We start from the raw sequence: 21233 nt of genomic DNA on the forward strand, positions 1-21233 counted from the left end.
TTATTTTATTCATGTGCTCTTGTAATCTTTAGTGAAAATTACTTCCCTTTCTCTTCTGGCATGAGGGCGGGGCAACCTGTCACTAACATTAGATCCACCAATAGCAAACATCCAATCAATTCCACAAGCCCCGCCCTACATTTGTAGACATTACAGAAGCCGTTTCACTCGGATATATACGTCACAATAAGAAAAGAATGGGCGGCAGTGGCTCAGTGGTTCATGTGGGTTTTCTACAAACCAGAAGGTTGGTGGTTCAATCCCCGGTTCCACGTGTCGAGGTGTCCATGAGCAAGACACCTAACCCCAGCTGCTCCCGATGAGCTGGTTGGTGCCTTGCACAGCTGACACCGCCGTCGGTGTATGAATGAGTGAGTGAATGGGTGAATGTGAGGCAAACTGTAAAGCGCTTTGGTGGCCATTGGGTCTGTGAAAGCGCTATATAAATGCAGTCCATTTACCAAAAGACGATTTTAAGATGCATCAATGTCAAACAGGTGCTGTAAAACCATGAAAGAAGTTATTTTCCTTAGTGAAATAATAAGAACAAATCAAAATTACCTGACAACAGTTCATTTACAGATTGAATAACTGACTATGATGATTTAGATGAGCCAACATGCTCTTGTGTGTCAGCTTTGTTCTTATTGTTGTTCTTCAGTTTGTATGATGACATGATGATGTCAGTCTGATACATTTCAGGTTTCTGACGGTCACTCTTCAGTATCTCTGCTGCAGCAGATGATGTTGAAGGTCTGAGGAAGGCGGACGATACCCATGATCCCATCCATGTCCAGAGGCTGTGGATCTGGTGGCCAGGAGAAATGAATCCGCTGTAGGAGAGACGTGATGTACAGGAAGAGCTCCGTCCTCGCCAGCGTCTCGCCGAGACAGACCCTCGGACCTGATAAACCAGCACATAAATATTTAGACCTAAATTTAAGATATAATATCTTATATCTTAAATATAAGATATATGTATTTGAGTTGCATATAGAATTTCCACCCATTCAGATTACAGCGTTTTAAAATAAACAAACCAGTAAATTTAATGTGATTCATGTATGTTACATCACTCATAAATGAAATGACGATGATTTCTAAACTCAGAGAATCAGTTTATTTGTATGTATATGATTTTATTTAAATAATCCTATTTTCAAATCAGTATCAATCATTGTGAAAACAATAATAACAGTTAAAAAGTATGCAAATGAATAGCCGTGGAACAAGCAATATTCAGTTGTGTGAGACAAATTGTATTATTGATGATAAATATTGATGATGAACCTGGTTATTGTGCATTTAAAACACATTCCGTTTAGAACACATTGCTTTTACAGAAATTATACCCATTTCATTTTTGTATGACTGACAAATAGGCATCAAATTGAGTTTATAAGTTTGTTTTGTTAAAACGGTGTAATCCACATGGATGGACATTTTATATGCAATACAAACATACATAAATCTTCAATTTACGCCTAAATATTTATTTGTGTGTAATATTACTAGTCCAGTAACCTTTGTGTTTAATAATATCAGAAATGCCTGACTCACCCAGTGAGAACGGGATGAAACACTCCGGCTTGCTGAAATGTCCGTTCTCATCCAGGAAATTCTCTGGGTTAAAGGAGTCGGGATGCTTCCAGTGCTCCTTATTGCTGAAAATTGCCGATAAGTTTGTTAGGATCATAGTTCCCTGTATGAGGAAAGTTCAGCAGAGTTAAATATCGCTTTTCACAAAACCCAGGGTCAATTTAAGGGTTAATGCTCTTACATTATAATAACACAAATGTAAATTTATAAAAGATTCATTTAATTGATTGTACAAGTACATCACATGACTTTATTTAATTTTGATATAATATCTAGTCTAGTTTCTTTATCCTTACAGTGTAAATAGGACTAGTCAAAAAAAGTGAATGAATATTTATTGTGGCAAGAATTTTCTATTTTAAGACTGGGAAACATTAACAAAGAGCATTAAAATCAGGTTTTTACAAAATGATAAACTGGGCCAAAAAAGAAAGAAAATGAAACGAATCTAACGAAAAAAATCTATTTTGCATTTTTATATATATATATTTTTAATACCAATGTGCTTAATTGTCAAATCTTAATGGCCCTTTAAAAAACTATTTTCTTTAGACACAATTTTTTTATTTAGATTTTTGTCAGTTTTTTTACAGGTTTCATGACAACGCAACTACTGGCTCACTGCAATATGCATACAGTAAATATCAGATGTGATTTACGATGGATTAAAAAATATAAAAATATAATCTCTTTGTCTAGTCTCTTCATAACTGGTTATTTATGACTCTGGTAGCATCTTTATTGCGAGGTGGACTGTATGAAAAGTCTGTGAAAATCCTTAAGGCTTAATGTACATTATGTTGTTTGTCAACGATTAATTCTGGCTCAGCCGATTCATCAAAAAGATCTGACTCAATATGAATGATTCAAACATATTGCCAATGAAAAGCAGGGCGGATGTCTGTATTTTCAGTGTGTAATTACTTAGATAACTTAATTCATCAAGGCTCCATTCTTTACCTGAGGAATGTCGTATCCTCGTAGTTTTGTGGGCTGAATCGTTTCATGAGTCACCCCCAATGGTACAATGTTGGCATAGCGCTGAATCTCGTGAACAGTGGCATAGGTGTATGGTAGTTTGTCACGGTCATCCATGCTGGGCAAACGGTCGTAACCCAACACCCGAACAATCTCCTCGTGACATCGCTCTGTGTGAGATAAAAAGGAAATTGCATTTCCTGGCGCTTTAAGATTAGTAAGAGTTAAAGATTTACGTTTAGTTTCTTAGCAAACCCAAAGGCTGTTGGTGTTGAAAATGGCGAAAAGGCCAGTAATATACAGAGCATCTAAATGTATCACTCATTACACTAAATGGTTCTGAATTAACTGCAGAAAAGGCATAGTCACATTTATAGTTGCTGGGCGAAATTCCTCGGGCGAATTCCTGTGATTCCGAAACATTACGATCGGGAATTTTGCTTAAGGGCAAAAAAGTTCGATCCCCACGCAGTTTCCTTTTGAGGGAACTCGCACTGCGTCGAAGACAACACTTTGAGGAATACCCCTTAGCGTAACGCGTCTGAAGTATGAATGAAACTAAAAGACGCATACTTCCACATATCCATCCTTCCATCTCACCGGAAGTTCCTGAGGTTCACTTTCGGGGGCGAAGCGTTCCCAGATCGGGTTCTCCCATTCGGCCTAGCTCTCTCCTCTTGCACCTTCACCAAGTGCATGGATGCAGCCCTGGCCCCGCTGAGGCTCCAGGGCATCCATGTGCTGGACTACATTGACGACTGGATCATTCAAGCCTAGTCTCAGGAGCTAACAGTTCGGCATCAAGATGTCGTCCTTGGCCAGATTCAGAGGCCCCAAGAGACTCAACACGAAGAAAAACGTGTTGACGCCCACCAAGCAAACTGTTCCTAGGGGTGGTGTGGGACTTGACTACGATGCAGGCATGGATGATTCCTGCACGTATTGAGTCCATCCTGGCCATGGTGACCAGGATAAAGCTAGGCCGTGCCATCACTGTGAAATAGTTCCTACCTTAGACCTCCCTTCTCTGCCGAGCGGATGAGTGCTCTCGTCCTAAGTTAGGCCTGAGACAGCTTCACACTAGGATAGGCAGGATTCGTTGTGGCATAGTGGGTATTCGTTCCCCAAAGTGTCATCATCAACGCAGTGTGAGTTCCCTCGAAAGGGAACGTCTCGTTTTATGACTGTAACCCTTGTTCCCTGAGAAGGGAACGAGACACTGCGTCCCTTTGCCATGCCTCCCCCTCACATCAAATAATAAAACAAAATTCAATAAACACCACTTGATACAAAAAACACATGTAAATACCCAACCAACTGCAGTCCATTGATTTAGTCCTTTCTATTTTTCAAAATCCTGAGGCCTACTTAGACCTCCAATTCTGATTTATTAATTTTACCGACTGAAAGATTTCTGTAATCTATTCAATAGCATATGCTACTCTAATGCTACGTTATGCTACTAATTCTTTCACAGAATTGCAAGTAAAATCCGCAATTCTGAGAAAAAATAATATTGAATTGTGAGAATAAATTCTTGCAATTGCCAGTTTATATCTCACAATTCTGTTTGTTTTTTTCTCCGACTTGAATGTTAAAGGGTAACTTAACCCCTGGTCAGAGTCTGACTCCACCCACTGGCAATATTTGAAAAATTCTGGAAAAGTGGGCAGAGCCCAGCAGAGGCGGGGCGTGCACCTGAGACAGGTCTCTCTGTAGGCAAGGGCGTGATTAGCTGTGTAGCAACAATGAGTTTGTTTGGGGAATTATTAACTCAAATGGGGAATATTATTCATAAGCTAATGAATATGCATTATCACGTGCACAAATTAGACTATCCCGAAATAGGGAATGGCTAAACCTCACGTATATGAATAATCAACACGATTGCTCGTAGTGATTATTAATATAGGTCAGTAGAACCAGATCAGTTTATCAGGGCAAATTTACACGTGTTTCAAAATCGGTTTATCCCTCCAGCGGACTGGAACCGAAACTAAATTCTCTCACAACATTACCTGCCTGTAAACGATAATACTTTTTCTGTGGCCACCAGAAAGCGTGTTATCGTGTACGGCACTTTTGGATATTTTAAATAGTTAAACAATGTAGAGCTGGAAGCTTACATCCACATTCTCATTGACTCAAGTTGTGAAACAATAAGACAGATTCAGTTCAAAAGATTATGGAATTTAATAACACAACTAATGATTATACAACTACTTAAATCACGCAGGAGTAAATATGCATATAAAACAAACAATTAACAAAATGATTGCAATACGAAATATTTGGAGAGAGAGAAAGTTAGAGGGAGAGAGAGAGAGAGAGAGAGAGAGAGAGAGAGAGAGAGAGAGAGAGAGAGAGAGAGAGAGAGAGAGAGAGAGAGAGAGAGAACAGTTCAAAACAGTTCAACGGAGACCCAAAGGTTTCTAAATCGATCTAAACAACTTTAAGGCAGCATTTATCTTTAGATTTGTACTTGCTTTTACGGCCCCTTTGTGTGCAGTTGTGTTACAAAGGCAGCGTGGTTGGAGTTGTCTGGAGCGTCTTCCGGTAGGAGGCAGATGTTTGCGAGTGCTTCAGCTGCGGCCCGTACGAGAAACGATAAATCTTAGGCTTGTTTCGTTCGTGAATACACTGACCGAACTCAACTATCAAACTGAGGTAGATCAAAATAAAAGAAAACTTAGATTAAAACAAAGTAGGAAAAACGACGATGAGGAATAGGCAGAACTCCGGCTGGAGTTTGCAGGACATTTGGAATTTCTCTCTCTGGGTAAAAGACTGCACTGAGGAGAGTGTGGTGGTGTATTTTGAAGGAGCTCGAGACACGCCTTTCTCACGAGTCTGATCCAATCGTTTTGGCAGGAAGGCGGGTCGGCAGACCTTGTGCTTCCCGAGGTACAGCCTCCCGGGTCATAGCAGATAAAGACTTAGTAACACTATACTTCTTAAACTAGGTATTAATAAAATCATGCATCATATTAAATTTTGAGTTGCTGATTCAATCTTCTTTGGTTATTCTGATTACAACGATATCGCGCACGATAGAGTTATACGTTAGTAAGATTACGATACATGATTTTTCGTGATTAAACACATATCAAGTCTGATTACATATTATAAACTTACAGTTATGCAGATTTGGTAACAAGGGAATCATGAAAACACAACCACAAAACATTATACATTTACAAAAGGGGATTTTTGATCCCATGTGTTCAGAGTGTTTCTTGTGTGTATATGGGTGTTCAGAAGTTCAACCAGCGTTGGTCACGCGGTGAATTTGCGATCGAGTCCAGTTCGTGTATGTGTGTGTGTTCATGTGTATGTATGTATGTTCAGAGTTCATTGACCGATGGTGACGGGGGTGAACTCGCGACCAGTCCCGTGTGAGCGTGTGTGCTTCGAATTTGATGAGTTTAACAACGGCTTCAATGGCCGGTTGTCTAATTGCACAATTCTCTTCTGTGTGTGTAAGCGAAAAACCCCAGGGGGGGTCACTGGATCTTTAGCTTAATGGTGGTGGGTCACATGTGGATAGCGGGTCCGTTTGTTGACTAATCAGAGAGGAAGCCTCATGAGCGCATCAGTATCAGTAATTCAATCAAGTCCAGTCACCATCCGCTTAGTGTGGCAAATTACAAACAGAGAGACTTTGTGAGCGACTCGGTAATCTAATCAACAGTCCCAGGACACCTACTTTTGTCGTAGTCTCTGAATTAAAAGAATGCAAAACAGCAGTTTAAGAAAATGGTAGATCTGACCATGGCTACAGCTGGTACCCTCTTATGTCACAGGGTAGTTCCAACAGGTACAACTTCCAACAGGTACAACTTCCAATAGGAAAATTCAACTGCAGTAGCCACCGTTCAACCTGAAGAGGGCAGCACTCAGAGGTTTTTACACCATACACTCACCTAAAGGACTATTAGGAACACCATACTAATTGTCACGGTGTGGGTTTTGTGTTTTGTTCCTTGTTCTTGTCTGTCATGTGATTCCCTGTTTGTCATGTTATCCTGCCATGTGTCTTGTCTTTTGTCATGTTGTTGCTCAGTGTCCACAGGTGTTCCTCGTCTATGTCTATTAGTCTCCCCAGGTGTCTCTAATTAACCACGCCCCCTTGTTATCTTGTTTAGCTTGTTTGTCTGTGTATTTAAACCCCTGTGTTTCAGTTGTTGGCTGTCGGTTGTTGTTTAATGTTTGCTTGTAGCTGTTCCTTGTTCTTCTGAGTACCTTGTTCTTCTGAGTACCTTGTTCTGCGTTTACCCTGGATTACCTGTGTGTTGGATTATTAAAGTGCTTGCGTTTGGATTCACTCTCTGCTTCATTCCTGCTACCAGCGTAACAGAACAACCGACCAACAAATGAATCCAGCAGCACGGATCTCGCCAGATCTTTCCAGCATGAGCCAGGAGTTCGCTGGAGAGATCGCAGCCTTAGCCCTAAGGAGCCCTGACCTGTTCCAGTATACCTGGGGGTTTGCCCCCCTCGCTGCCTCCTGCTCTCTCGGAGATGAGGCGATCAAGCTTTGTTACCGGCTAGGGGCTAAGGAGGTCGACCCGAGGAAGCTCCCTGATCTCTCGGGACTGGGCTGGAGAGAGGCGCTCTCCAGATGTCTGGAGAGCTTCATTCCTTGTTACGCCAGGCCTTCACCACTGGTCCCAGTTTCGGTGGTCCCGGCTCCGGTGGTCCCAGTTCCGGTGGTCCCAGTTCCGGTGGTCCCAGTTCCGGTGGTCCTGAGTCTGGTGGTCCCGAGTCCGGTGGTCCGGAGACGGAGGAGGAGAAAGGCCTCCTCAAAGACCGTCCAGCCAGAGACCGTCCAGCCAGAGACCGTCCAGCCAGAGACCGTCCAGCCAGAGACCGTCCAGCCAGAGACCGTCCAGCCAGAGACCGTCCAGCCAGAGACCGTCCAGCCAGAGCTTCACGTCAGCCACGTCCAGCCAGAGCTTCACGTCAGCCACGTCCAGCCAGAGCTTCACGTCAGCCACGTCCAGCCAGAGCTTCACGTCAGCCACGTCCAGCCAGAGCTTCACGTCAGCCACGTCCAGCCAGAGCTTCACGTCAGCCACGTCCAGCCAGAGCTTCACGTCAGCCACGTCCAGCCAGAGCTTCACGTCAGCCACGTCCAGCCAGAGCTTCACGTCAGCCACGTCCAGCCAGAGCTTCACGTCAGCCACGTCCAGCCAGAGCTTCACGTCAGCCACGTCCAGCCAGAGCTTCACGTCAGCCACGTCCAGCCAGAGCTTCACGTCAGCCACGTCCAGCCAGAGCTTCACGTCAGCCACGTCCAGCCAGAGCTTCACGTCAGCCACGTCCAGCCAGAGCTTCACGTCAGCCACGTCCAGCCAGAGCTTCACGTCAGCCACGTCCAGCCAGAGCTTCACGTCAGCCACGTCCAGCCAGAGCTTCACGTCAGCCACGTCCAGCCAGAGCTTCACGTCAGCCACGTCCAGCCAGATCTTCACGTCAGCCACGTCCAGCCAGAGACTGTTCACGTCACGTCTGCCCAGCCAGAGACTGTTCACGTCACGTCTGCCCAGCCAGAGACTGTTCACGTCACGTCTGCCCAGCCAGAGACTGTTCACGTCACATCTGCCCAGCCAGAGACTGTTCACGTCACGTCTGCCCAGCCAGAGACTGATCACGCCACGCATGCGCCGCCTGAGTCCTCAGTGACCGCAACACTGGCCATTATGGCCACAGCCATGTGGTGTGTGTGGGCTACGCACACCCTTGAGCCAGAGCCCGCTGATCCTGCGCCAGAGCCCGCTGATCCTGCGCCAGAGCCCGTTGATCCTGCACCAGAGCTCACTGATCCTGCGCCAGTCCTGTCCAGCGCAGAGTTTCTTTCGCCGCTGGTTCTGCTTAGCTCAGAGCCCTCTTCACGGCTGGTCCTGCCCAGCCGAAAGCCCTCTTCACCGCCGTGGCCGCCCGAGGGGTCTTCACCGCCGTGGCCGCCCGAGGGGTCTTCACCGCCGTGGCCGCCCGAGGGGTCTTCACCGCCGTGGCCGCCCGAGGGGTCTTCGCCGCCGTGGCCGCCCGAGGGGTCTTCACCGCCGTGGCCGCCCGAGGGGTCTTCGCCGCCCTGGCCGCCCGAAGGGTCTTCACCGCCCTGGCCGCCCGAAGGGTCTTCTCCACCGTGGCCACCTGAACTGCCTGCTCCACCCTGGTCGCCTGCACAACCTGGTCCGCCCACGCTTCATGGCCCAGGTCCACCATGACTATGTCCTGGTCCCGTTCCCCTGTGCGGGCCTGGCCCTCCATCCCTCCCCCAGACCGCCTCCGCTTCACCACCCTCCTGAACTATTGTTTTTTGTTTTTATGGGCGTCGGGAGCCGCCCATAGGGGAGGGGCTATGTCACGGTGTGGGTTTTGTGTTTTGTTCCTTGTTCTTGTCTGTCATGTGATTCCCTGTTTGTCATGTTATCCTGCCATGTGTCTTGTCTTTTGTCATGTTGTTGCTCAGTGTCCACAGGTGTTCCTCGTCTATGTCTATTAGTCTCCCCAGGTGTCTCTAATTAACCACGCCCCCTTGTTATCTTGTTTAGCTTGTTTGTCTGTGTATTTAAACCCCTGTGTTTCAGTTGTTGGCTGTCGGTTGTTGTTTAATGTTTGCTTGTAGCTGTTCCTTGTTCTTCTGAGTACCTTGTTCTTCTGAGTACCTTGTTCTGCGTTTACCCTGGATTACCTGTGTGTTGGATTATTAAAGTGCTTGCGTTTGGATTCACTCTCTGCTTCATTCCTGCTACCAGCGTAACACTAATACTGTGTTTGACCCCCTTTCGCCTTCAGAACTGCCTTAATTCTACGTGCCATTGATTCAACAAGGTGCTGAAACCATTCGTTATAAAATGTTGGCCCATATTGATAGGATAACATCTTGCAGTTGATGGAGATTTGTGGGATGCACATCCAGGGCACGAAGCTCCCGTTCCACCACATCCCAAAGATGCTCTATTGGGTTGAGATCTGGTGACTGTGGGGGCCATTTTAGTACAGTGAACTCATTGTCATGTTCAAGAAACCAATTTGAAATGATTCGAGCTTTGTGACATGGTGCATTATCCTGCTGGAAGTAGCCATCAGAGGATGGGTACATGGTGGCCATAAAGGGATGGATATGGTCAGAAAAAATGCTCAGGTAGGCCGTGGCATTTAAATGATGCCCAATTGGCACTAAGGGGCATAAAGTGTGCCAAGAAAACCTCCCCCACACCATTGCACCACCACCACCAGCCTGCACAGTGGTAACAAGGCATGATGGATCCATGTTCTCATTCTGTTTACACCAAATTCTGACTCTACCATCTGAATGTCTCAACAGAAATCGAGACTCATCAGACCAGGCAACATTTCTTCGGTCTTCAACTGTCCAATTTTGGTGAGCTCTTGCAAATTGTAGCCTCTTTTTCCTGATTGTAGTGGAGATGAGTGGAACCCGGTGGGGTCTTCTGCTGTTGTAGCCCATCCGCCTCAAGGTTGTGCGTGTTGTGGATTCACAAATGCTTTGCTGCATACCTCGGTTGTAACGAGTGGTTATTTCAGTCAAAGTTGCTCTTCTATCAGCTTGAATCAGTCGGCCCATTCTCCACTGACCTCTAGCATCAACAAGGCATTTTCGCCCACAGGACTGCCGCATACTGGATGTTTTTCCCTTTTCACACCATTCTTTATAAACCCTAGAAATGGTTGTGCGTGAAAATCCCAGTAACTGAGCAGATTGTGAAATACTCAGAGACCGGCCCGTCTGGCACCAACAACCATGCCACGCTCAAAATTGCTTAAATCACCTTTCTTTCCCATTCTGACATTCAGTTTGGAGTTCAGGAGATTGTCTTGACCAGGACCACACCCCTAAGTGCATTGAAGCAACTGCCATGTGATTGGTTGATTAGATAATTGCATTAATGAGAAATTGAACAGGTGTTCCTAATAATCCTTTAGGTAAGTGTTTTAAAAAAAAAGTTGTTTTAGTGTTTAGTTACCCTTTAAATTGCAATTATGAGAAAAACTTCCTGAAGTGGGAGTTATTATTTCTCTTTATTCAATTCTGCCTTCCACACCAAGATTCCTGTCATATTCTTATATACTGCTAATGTTTAGCTCTAGTACCTTGTACATCTGGGTTTTGAATCAAGAAGATGAGCCCCCATCTGATGGTGGTCGATGTGGTGTCGGTTCCAGCCAGGAATAAATCAGCTGTCGTCATAACCAGGTTCTCCTCATGAAACGTGGAGTCTTCCTTGGACTTTTGCTGCTCCAGGTAAAACAAAAATATCAGTTTACTACAGCTAAAAATATCAAGTTTTACATGCATGGATGCGAGAACCCTTCTTTTAGTAACTGTGATCTCACTTTATCAATCTCCAGCAGGTAGGCATCAATGAAGTCTCGTGGGCTGTCTGGATCCAGAGTTTCTTTGTGCTCTTTAACTTGTTCCTGGATGAAACCCACTAACTCATTGGCATTCTGCTTGATCTTCTGGTGTGGCCCAGGGAAATGCTTGATAAAGGGCACTAAGTTGAAAAACTAAGAAAGACAAAAAGATGACGGGTGCCTTATGTTTAAAATATTTTTCCCATTTGAGACTTCCTTTCAGTGCATTTTATTCACTTCATACAAAATAAATTATTATCATCAAGTAAACATTTTTCAATATTAAGTAAATATTTTAACTTGCAGTTAAAAGTTGAGGAACATATGGAAGTTCATCCATCACTTCCATTACTTGGAATTCATCCATTACAGAGTAATTTCTAGTTTATAAAATATTTTATGGCGGAGTATAACTAAATGTGTATAGATTGAAGTCAAATAAAAATATAGCTGCAAGCAGCGATTACGGGCCCAAGCCGGTGGCACCGCAACCCCGGTGCCTTTAGTTGCCTAAAGGCACCAGGGTGGCGGTGCCGCCGGCTTTGGCCCTTCATCGCTGCTCGCAGCTATATATATATATATATATAAATAAATAAATAAATAAAAGAAGCCGGTGCCACCGCCACCCCGGTGCCTTTAGGGTTACTGTGCATGACGGGCAATAACGTAACCCCGCTTTAACTGTTGAGAAGATGTGTGCTGTAGAGCTTGCATTGGTGTGGGCTCTGCAAAAGTGTCCATTGAGGGCACATATCAACCACAAAGTATGCGTGAGCAACCTTCTAAAACCTAAAACGAAAAATGAGACACCCTACGGTCTCATGGACTTAATGGACACATGAAATAAGTACACAAGATTGAAAGTTATATGAAGTGTGCCATTTTGTTTAAAGCTTTGTTCAATTTATATTGTTAATCATTTGACACAACAAATGGATAAAGTATTATTTTAACTTTTAAAGAACTATTAACGTTTTTTAATACTCATCCATTATACAACTAACAACTTTTTTTTCATAGACCAAACACAACATAATTCTGGTTTATAGTATATTCGTTTTCGAAGGTGTCATGCTCCTCGTACGTTCAAGAAAAGTACGAAGTACGAGCGCATAGCTTTCCATCTTGAGACTCAGCGGGGAGCACGCTCTGGACTACCACGAAGTGCTGAAGGCGCCTGCGAAGTTTTGGCATTCTACCAGCTATATATATATATATATATATATACACTCACCGGCCACTTTATTAGGTACACCTGTCCAACTGCTCGTTAACACTTAATTTCTAAGCAGCCAATCACATGGCGGCAACTCAGTGCATTTAGGCATGTAGACATGGTCAAGACAATCTCCTGCAGTTCAAACCGAGCATCAGTATGGGGAAGAAAGTTGATTTGAGGGACTTTGAACGTGGCATGATTGTTGGTGCCAGAAGGGCTGATCTGAGTATTTCAGAAACTGCTAATCTACTGGGATTTTCACGCACAACCATCTCTAGGGTTTACAGAGAATGGTCCGAAAAAGAAAAAACATCCAGTGAGCGGCAGTTCTGTGGGCGGAAATGCCTTGTTGATGCCAGAGGTCAGAGGAGAATGGCCAGACTGGTTCGAGCTGATAGAAGGGCAACAGTGACTGAAATAACCACTCGTTACAACCGAGGTATGCAGCAAAGCATTTGTGAAGCCACAACACGCACAACCTTGAGGCGGATGGGCTACAACAGCAGAAGACTCCACTGGGTACCACTCATCTCCACTACAAATAGGAAAAAGAGGCTACAATTTGCAAGAGCTCACCAAAATTGAACAGTTGAAGACTGGAAAAATGGTGCCTGGTCTGATGAGTCTCGATTTCTGTTGAGACATTCAGATGTTAGAGTCAGAATTTGGCGTAAACAGAATGAGAACATGGAACCATCATGCCTTGTTACCACTGTGCAGGCTGGTGGTGGTGGTGTAATGGTGTGGGGGATGTTTTCCTGGCACACTTTAGGCCCCTTAGTGCCAACTGGGCATCGTTTAAATGCCACGGCCTACCTGAGCATTGTTTCTGACCATGTCCATCCCTTTATGGCCACCATGTACCCATCCTCTGATGGCTACTTCCACCATGTCACAAAGCTCTAATCATTTCAAATTGGTTTCTTGAACATGACAATGAGTTCACTGTACTAAAATGGCCTCCACAGTCACCAGATCTCAACCCAATAGAGCATCTTTGGGATGTGGTGGAACGGGAGATTCGCATCATGGATGTGCAGCCGACAAATCTGCGGCAACTGTGTGATGCCATCATGTCAATATGGACCAAACTCCCTGAGGAATGCTTCCAGCACCTTGTTGAATCTATGCCACGAAGAATTGAGGCAGTTCTGAAGGCAAAAGGGGGTCCAACCCGTTACTAGCATGGGGTACCTAATAAAGTGGCCGGTGAGTGTATATTATATACATATATTTATTTATTTATTTATTCATTCCAAAATATTCACATAACCCATATATTTTAAATGTATTGGTTGCTTTAAATTAAATTAAGATTGTATGTTTGGTAATTGAACCTAAATGAATTTAAAATTAATGTGCTATATTTCAGGGGCCGTATTCACAAAGCATTTTATCTTAACACTAGGAGTACTCCTAAATCGCACTAAAAGATTTTAGCTAGGAGTTTTCTCTTAAAAGTTATTCACAACGCCTTTTAGACCTACTCTTAGTAAAGAAAAATGACAACTCCTAAACTAAGAGTCTTCGTTGCTATGGATGACGTCATTACTCATGCATGAGCTTGACTGAAGTGACCACCTTGATTGGCTGATAATTGTAACGCGGGAATGATTCCAAACACCTCCCCTATGATGATGAGTGACAGGTGACAGGTCTAAGAATGCGTGCGCTACACAAATAGTGCGAAGGACGGAAGATGATGAATAACTGAATTAATAGCCTAAATGAATAAAGAGTAAGGAAAAACAAATAGCCTAGTAGCCTAATGAAACATATGGATTGATGCAATATCTTTGCAACATTATTGAATTAATCTGTCACTATATGCCTCTGCCTACGTTTGCAAAGAGAAGAACATTTTAATTTGATTCACAACGAAACGTTACAATTGGTTTACATGCAGTGGGTAGTTTTGGTTGTTGTTGGTGGCGTTGTTGCATCCCTAGTTATGCCTACAATGCAAAATTGTTCCCTCGCGATTGGAAGCTCCTGTAGCCGCCGCATACGCATTTCAAAACATCGCAACGTGAAATGCCACAAAAAGCGGTTTGTGAAAAGGTCTTAGTGAGTTAGGAGTCCTCTCGACTTCTTTTAAGCTGTCCCAGGCTTAGGTGCTACTTTTAGGGCTAAAATGCTTCGTGAATTACTCTTAGTAAAAAAAAAATAGGAGTCCTAAAGTTACTAGTGACACGCCCATTATATTTAGGAGTTGCTCCTAAATTTGCCAGTTAGGAGCTACTTTTAGCCTTAAAATTCGTTGTGAATACGGCCCCAGATCAATATATTTGTACCCAACAGAGAAATCCCCCTCCGCTCCCCACACAGACACACACACACACACACACACACACACACACACACACACACACACACACACACACACACACACACACACACACACAGAATGGCAGAGTGCACTCTCTCTGTCAGAGAAAGACAACATCCACATTCAAACCACATTATCTGACTTTCTGTTGGTCGGAGCTAATGACTGTAAATTAGAAAGTTGTTTGGCTTGACGAGAACAATATACACGCCAAGTTTTGAAACTCTCAGTAAAACTAACTATGTATAACTATGTAAACTATGTATATATATATATATATATATATATATATATATATATATACACTACCGTTCAAAAGTTTGGGGTCAGTGAGAATTTATTTTAATTTTTTGGAGGAAAGAAATCAATACTTTTATTTATCAAGGAATAATTAATTTGATCGAAAGTGACAGTAAAGACATTTATAATGTTACAAAAGTCTTTTGAACTTCCTATTCATCAAAGAATCCTAAAAAAAAAAAAAAAACTGTACAACTGACAGACCAACAACTGTTTCAACATTGATAATAATAATAAATGTTTCTTGAGCATCAAATCCTCATATAATACTGATTTGTGAAGGATCATTTGACACTGAAGACACTGACACTGGTGATGCTGAAAATTCAGCTTTGATCACAGGAATAAATTACACTTTACTATATATTCACACAGAAAACAGCTGATTTACACTGGAATAATATTTAATACTATAACTGATTTTTGTTGTATTTTTAATCAAATAAGCGCAGCCATGGTTAGCAGAAGAGAATTCTTTTAAAAGTATTTAAAATCGTACCGACCCCAAACTTTGTATATGTATGTATATACACTCACCGGCCACTTTATTAGGTACCCCATGCTAGTAACGGGTTGGACCCCCTTTTGCCTTCAGAACTGCCTCAATTCTTCGTGGCATAGATTCAACAAGGTGCTGGAAGCATTCCTCAGGGAGTTTGGTCCATATTGACATGATGGCATCACACAGTTGCCGCAGATTTGTCGGCTGCACATCCATGATGCGAATCTCCCGTTCCACCACATCCAAAAGATGCTCTATTGGGTTGAGATCTGGTGACTGTGGAGGCCATTTTAGTACAGTGAACTCATTGTCATGTTCAAGAAACCAATTTGAAATGATTAGAGCTTTGTGACATGGTGGAAGTAGCCATCAGAGGATGGGTACATGGTGGCCATAAAGGGATGGACATGGTCAGAAACAATGCTCAGGTAGGCCATGGCATTTAAACGATGCCCAATTGGCACTAAGGGGCCTAAAGTGGCCAGGAAAACATCCCCCACACCATTACACCACCACCACCAGCCTGCACAGTGGTAACAAGGCATGATGGTTCCATGTTCTCATTCTGTTTACGCCAAATTCTGACTCTAACATCTGAATGTCTCAACAGAAATCGAGACTCATCAGACCAGGCAACATTTTTCCAGTCTTCAACTGTTCAATTTTGGTGAGCTCTTGCAAATTGTAGCCTCTTTTTCCTATTTGTAGTGGAGATGAGTGGTACCCGGTGGAGTCTTCTGCTGTTGTAGCCCATCCGCCTCAAGGTTGTGCGTGTTGTGGCTTCACAAATGCTTTGCTGCATACCTCGGTTGTAACGAGTGGTTATTTCAGTCACTGTTGCCCTTCTATCAGCTCGAACCAGTCTGGCCATTCTCCTCTGACCTTTGGCATCAACAAGGCATTTCCGCCCACAGAACTGCCGCTCACTGGATGTTTTTTCTTTTTCGGACCATTCTCTGTAAACCCTAGAGATGTTTGTGCGTGAAAATCCCAGTAGATTAGCAGTTTCTGAAATACTCAGACCAGCCCTTCTGGCACCAACAATCATGCCACGTTCAAAGTCACTCAAATCAACTTTCTTCCCCATACTGATGCTCGGTTTGAACTGCAGGAGATTGTCTTGACCATGTCTACATGCCTAAATGCACTGAGTTGCCGCCATGTGATTGGCTGCTTAGAAATTAAGTGTTAACGAGCAGTTGGACAGGTGTACCTAATAAAGTGGCCGGTGAGTGTATATATATATATATATATATATATATATATATATATATATATATATATATATGTATGTATGTATATATATATATATATATATATATATATATATAAAGCCGGTGGCACCGCCACCCTGGTGCTTTTAGGGTTATTGTGCACGACATGCAAAAAAACGTAACCCTGCTTTGACTGTCGAAAAGAAGTGTGCTGTAGAGCTTGCATTGGTGTGGGCTCTGCAAAAGTGTGCATCAAGGGCACAAATCAATCACAAAGTATGCATGAGCAACCTTCTGAAAGGTCAGGTCTACATCCAGGTCTACATCTGCCGTGTGTTTACATTATAGTAGTGAAGTTTGAAGCAAATCAGGTAAAAATAAGAGGGTGATTTTAAATCATTTTGAAAGTGACACACTTCCTACTGCCAGTTGGTGGCGCTGAATGGCAGGGGGCACAAGAAATCCATTCAAACTACAATATCTGACTTTCTGTTGCTCAGAGCTAATGACTTTAAATTAGAAAATTGATCGGCTTGATGAGAACAATATGCGTGGCAAGTTTTGTAACTGTAGGTAAAACGAGCAAAGTTATAACACACTTTATGTGTCCTTTTTACGTCATAAAATTAATTTCCTCGCCACGGCCAAACTGTTCGAGATATCAAAAATCCGTCCGGAATTTAGCATCCTCAATGTCTTGACTTCATGCTGTCCGAGTTTGGTTGGAATCCGATCAATTCCCAAGGAGAATTAAATCGAATTTCAGGGGTAAGCGTTTCCAAACAAACCATAATAGCCGGCTTCCTGTTGGGCTGTCGTAAAACTTAGAGCACGAAATTTGTTCAACCCAATGAGCTCTATAAGTGTACCGAGTTTCATATTATTACATGCAAGTGTGTTTGACTTATGGAAAAGTGTTCGAATCCCAGTCCAGGGGGCGCTGTCGAGCCACCCTGCCACGCCCAGGTACCAGCTTCAGTCCGGCCCTGATGGCCGCGGGTTCTGACCCGTGTGCAAAGTTTCAATATGGCGTTATTATCCTGTCAAATGTCGAGAGCGCATTATTGTAGCGCGAAAGTACATTAATATTATGCGTGAGCGTGAATCTCTCTGCTCGCGCGCGGAATATGATATGCGCGGGAACTGGGCGCGCGCTCTCAGATACACTTCTCTTGTAAGAATTCTCTCTCTGGGCTGAGTGAGCTCGCTGCCTCGCTCAGAGAATATGCCTGCACTTAAAAACGTGTTCAGTGCAATCGCGAATCGCTCCTCTTCCCCAGCTAAAAATTTTAGGTTATAAGAACGTTTTCATAACGTTCCATTAAGTTATAAAAACGTTATTTCTAAATGTTCTAGGGAATTTCAAAAAGTCCCGTTTTTTAGACGTTGTATTAACGTTATTTCTTGGTTATAAGAACGTTCAATTCTCCCGTTATGTAAACGTTGTATTAATGTTATTTCCTGGTTATAATAACGTTAGAACGTTCAATTCTCCCTTTATATAAACGTTCTCTTAATGTTTTTCTAAGATAATGAAAAACGTTTCATTCAATAAAAAAACATTAAGAAATGTTTTAATAATTATTAAAACCTGTCTTAATGTTTTTTATATAACAAGGTAGCCTATATAATAGGCCTAGCCTATATGAATAACCTAAAACAAGAACTTTCAGATTTTAAAATTAAGACAAAAATAAAAAAAAAGACCCATGAATCATGTCTATAATATGTGTAATGTAGTCCACTGAAGTCGAGTTGAATTGAACCCAAGTAGGCCTATAGTTTATTCCAATAAACCGATTTGGGTTGAAGTGACCATATGAAATTAACATGAACATAAACTTGGAAATTGTTGTAAAAATGAGCTATATAAATTAAATGAACTTTAACTTGTGAATGTCATTGGTTGTTTTTGGTCATAATCCTTGTCCTTGTGTTCCCATTGTCTCTTGTCTAGCTTTGTTCCCTGTACCATTGTTGGTGATTCTATGTTTAGTCCAAGTTTATGTTCATGTTAATTTCATATTGTCACTTCAACCCAAATCGGTTTATTGGAATAAACTATACTTGGGTTCAATTCAACTCGACTTCAGTGGACTACATACATTACACATATTATAGACATGATTCATGGGTCCTTTTAAAAAATTTGTCTTAATTTTAAAATCTGAAAGTTCTTGTTTTAGGTTCTTCATATAGGCTAGGCCTATTATATAGGCTACCTTGTTATATAAAAAACATTAAGAATGGTTTTAATAATTATTAAAACATTTCTTAATGTTTTTTATTGAATGAAACGTTTTTCATTACCTTAGAAAAACATTAAGAGAACGTTTATATAATGGGAGAATTGAACGTTCTAACGTTATTATAACCAGGAAATAACATTAATACAACGTTTACATAACGGGAGAATTGAACGTTCTTATAACCAAGAAATAACGTTAATACAACGTCTAAAAAACTGGACTTTTTGAAATTCCCTAGAACATTCAGAAATAACGTTTTTATAACTTAATGGAACGTTATGAAAACGTTCTTATAACCTAAAATTTTTAGCTGGGGAAGAGGAGCGATTCGCGATTGCACTGAACACGTTTTTAAGTGCAGGCATATTCTCTGAGCGAGGCAGCGAGCTCACTCAGCCCAGAGAGAGAATTCTTACAAGAGAAGTGTATCTGAGAGCGCGCGCCCAGTTCCCACGCGCGAGCAGAGAGATTCGCGCTCGGCATATCATATTCCGCGCGCGAGCAGAGAGATTCACGCTCGCGCATAATATTCCGCGCGCGAGCAGAGAGATTCACGCTCGGCACATCATATTCCGCGCGCGATCAGAGAGATTCACGCTCGCGCATTATATTAATGTACTTTTGCGCTACAATAATGCGCTCTCGACATTTGACAGGATAAAAACGCCATATTTCAAGAGTTTTAGAGGATGTTAAGGGCCCCAAAAGCCCCCGAAACCTTGAACAACAATAATTAAAAGCATTCTCACTCAAACAGACACATCCCCCTCCCCCCACAGACACAGAGGTACACAGAGAGAGGAAGAGAGGGTTGTTTATGGGGTTCATTCTTGTGCGTTTACGCAGCACGTTTGAACTTCTGCAAGAACCAATGAGGTTCATTCTTGTGTGTTTACGCAGCACGTTTGAACTTCTACAAGAACCAATGAGGTTCATTCTCGTGTTTACGCAGCACGTTTGAGCTTCTGCAAGAACCAATGGGGTTCATTCTCGTGTTACGCAGCACGTTTAAGCTTCTGTAAGAACCAATGAGGTTCATTCTCGTGTCGTACGCAGCACATTTGAACTTCCGCAAGAATCAATGAGGTTCATTCTTGTGTGTTATGCTGCACGTTTGAGTTCTACAAGAACCAATGAGGTTCATCCTTGTGTTACGCAACGTTCAAACCTAACCTAACACGTTTGAGGTTCTCCAAGAACAATGAGGTTCATTCTCGTGTCACGCAGCCGATTTGAGCTTCTGCAAGAATCAATGAGGTTTATTATCACGCTTCAAGAAGGTTCCGTTGAGCTTCTCTTTATGTTCATATCATATAATATGATATCATATATCATATGTATCATATAAAGTGATTTAAAAATGTTGACTAAACTGCTCAATTCATGTATTAGTTTAACGTTCTCTTTAAGAACTTTTTGAAGCGTCAAAGTGGTAGTTGCGTATTACTAGAACTTAGGTACAGAACTGGCTTAGATTTTATTAAAGAAATCTCAATTTGTGTTACGAAGATGAACGAAAGTCTTACGGGTTTGGAACAACATGAGGGTGAGTAAATAATGACAGAATTTTCATTTTTAGGTGAACTAACCCTTTAATCAATAAATTAATAAAATGAAAATAATAATACTTTTTAATTTCTGCTAAAAAATTAAGAATGTTATGATCATACCTGTCCTACAGCTGACCCTGCAAGAATGAATTGTTCATTCAGGATTTTCAGAAGGCATGAGAAGCGTTTGTCATCATAATTGAAGCGATCTCCAAACACGATGGAACAGATAATGTTGGAAACTGCATTCTGTAATGCATGCTGAGGGTTCATTGACTTGCCTACAAATAAATATGCATCAGTATGAGTGGAAAAACTTAAGTGATTTTATGTCCAATCGATTTTAAATAGAAATTTGAATTTAACTCTTTACCCGCCATTGACGAAATTTCTGTGTTTTCACTGTTATACGGTAGGGGGCGCTATAAGAGTACTGAATCTCCTGGTCAAAACACAGGCAAAAAAGAAGCAGAAACAAGCGATAGCATATGTAAGCAGATGCATGTGTAAAATAACGCGATCACCAACATTAAACAGTATATAAATCAAAACTGCCCAGGACGGGAGACTGTGAAGCTTTGGGGGTGTTGATGAACTCGATCTACTCCAACTGTGTTTTGATCATCGTTCTGAATCCGATCCGGACGTAATCTTTGACAAAACCATAATTTTCTAAATTGTTTGCTCAAAATGTTGCTTTTTTAATATAAATCTTTCTCGCATACAAGGGTTGATAAAAAAGAATGCATTGAGCTAGAATAAAATGTTAAAAAATTATTTTTGTTTGTCTAAAAGCATAGCCTCTGTCCTTTCTTTTGATATATTGCATGTTTATAGTACATGGCGAGGAAAGAGTTAAATTTTGAAAGTATTTGTAAAAAAGTATCTAAATATACACCCTCAACATT

At 42.2% G+C, this 21233-nt stretch overlaps 1 protein-coding gene across 2 annotated transcripts in view; it reads right to left on the bottom strand.

Moving 5' to 3' along the window:
* Positions 1–557: 557 nt before the first annotated feature.
* LOC130069834 (cytochrome P450 2B4-like) overlaps positions 558–21233 on the bottom strand; it is a 49449-nt gene continuing 28773 nt past the window's right edge. For both annotated transcript variants that reach the window (XM_056233976.1, XM_056233977.1), the window contains exons 4-9: positions 20446–20606; positions 10942–11115; positions 10699–10840; positions 2560–2747; positions 1561–1702; positions 558–904 (exon numbers count right to left, since the gene is read on the bottom strand). In XM_056233976.1, coding sequence (XP_056089951.1) covers positions 714–904; positions 1561–1702; positions 2560–2747; positions 10699–10840; positions 10942–11115; positions 20446–20606 — 998 coding nt within the window. In that variant the 3' untranslated portion in view covers positions 558–713. The remainder of the gene's footprint in view (positions 905–1560; positions 1703–2559; positions 2748–10698; positions 10841–10941; positions 11116–20445; positions 20607–21233) is intronic.

The sequence above is a fragment of the Rhinichthys klamathensis genome, unplaced genomic scaffold (assembly GCF_029890125.1).
Source record: "Rhinichthys klamathensis goyatoka isolate OS25496 unplaced genomic scaffold, OSU_Roscu_1.1 h1tg000386l_1, whole genome shotgun sequence".
Classification (NCBI taxonomy): Eukaryota; Metazoa; Chordata; class Actinopteri; order Cypriniformes; family Leuciscidae; genus Rhinichthys; species Rhinichthys klamathensis.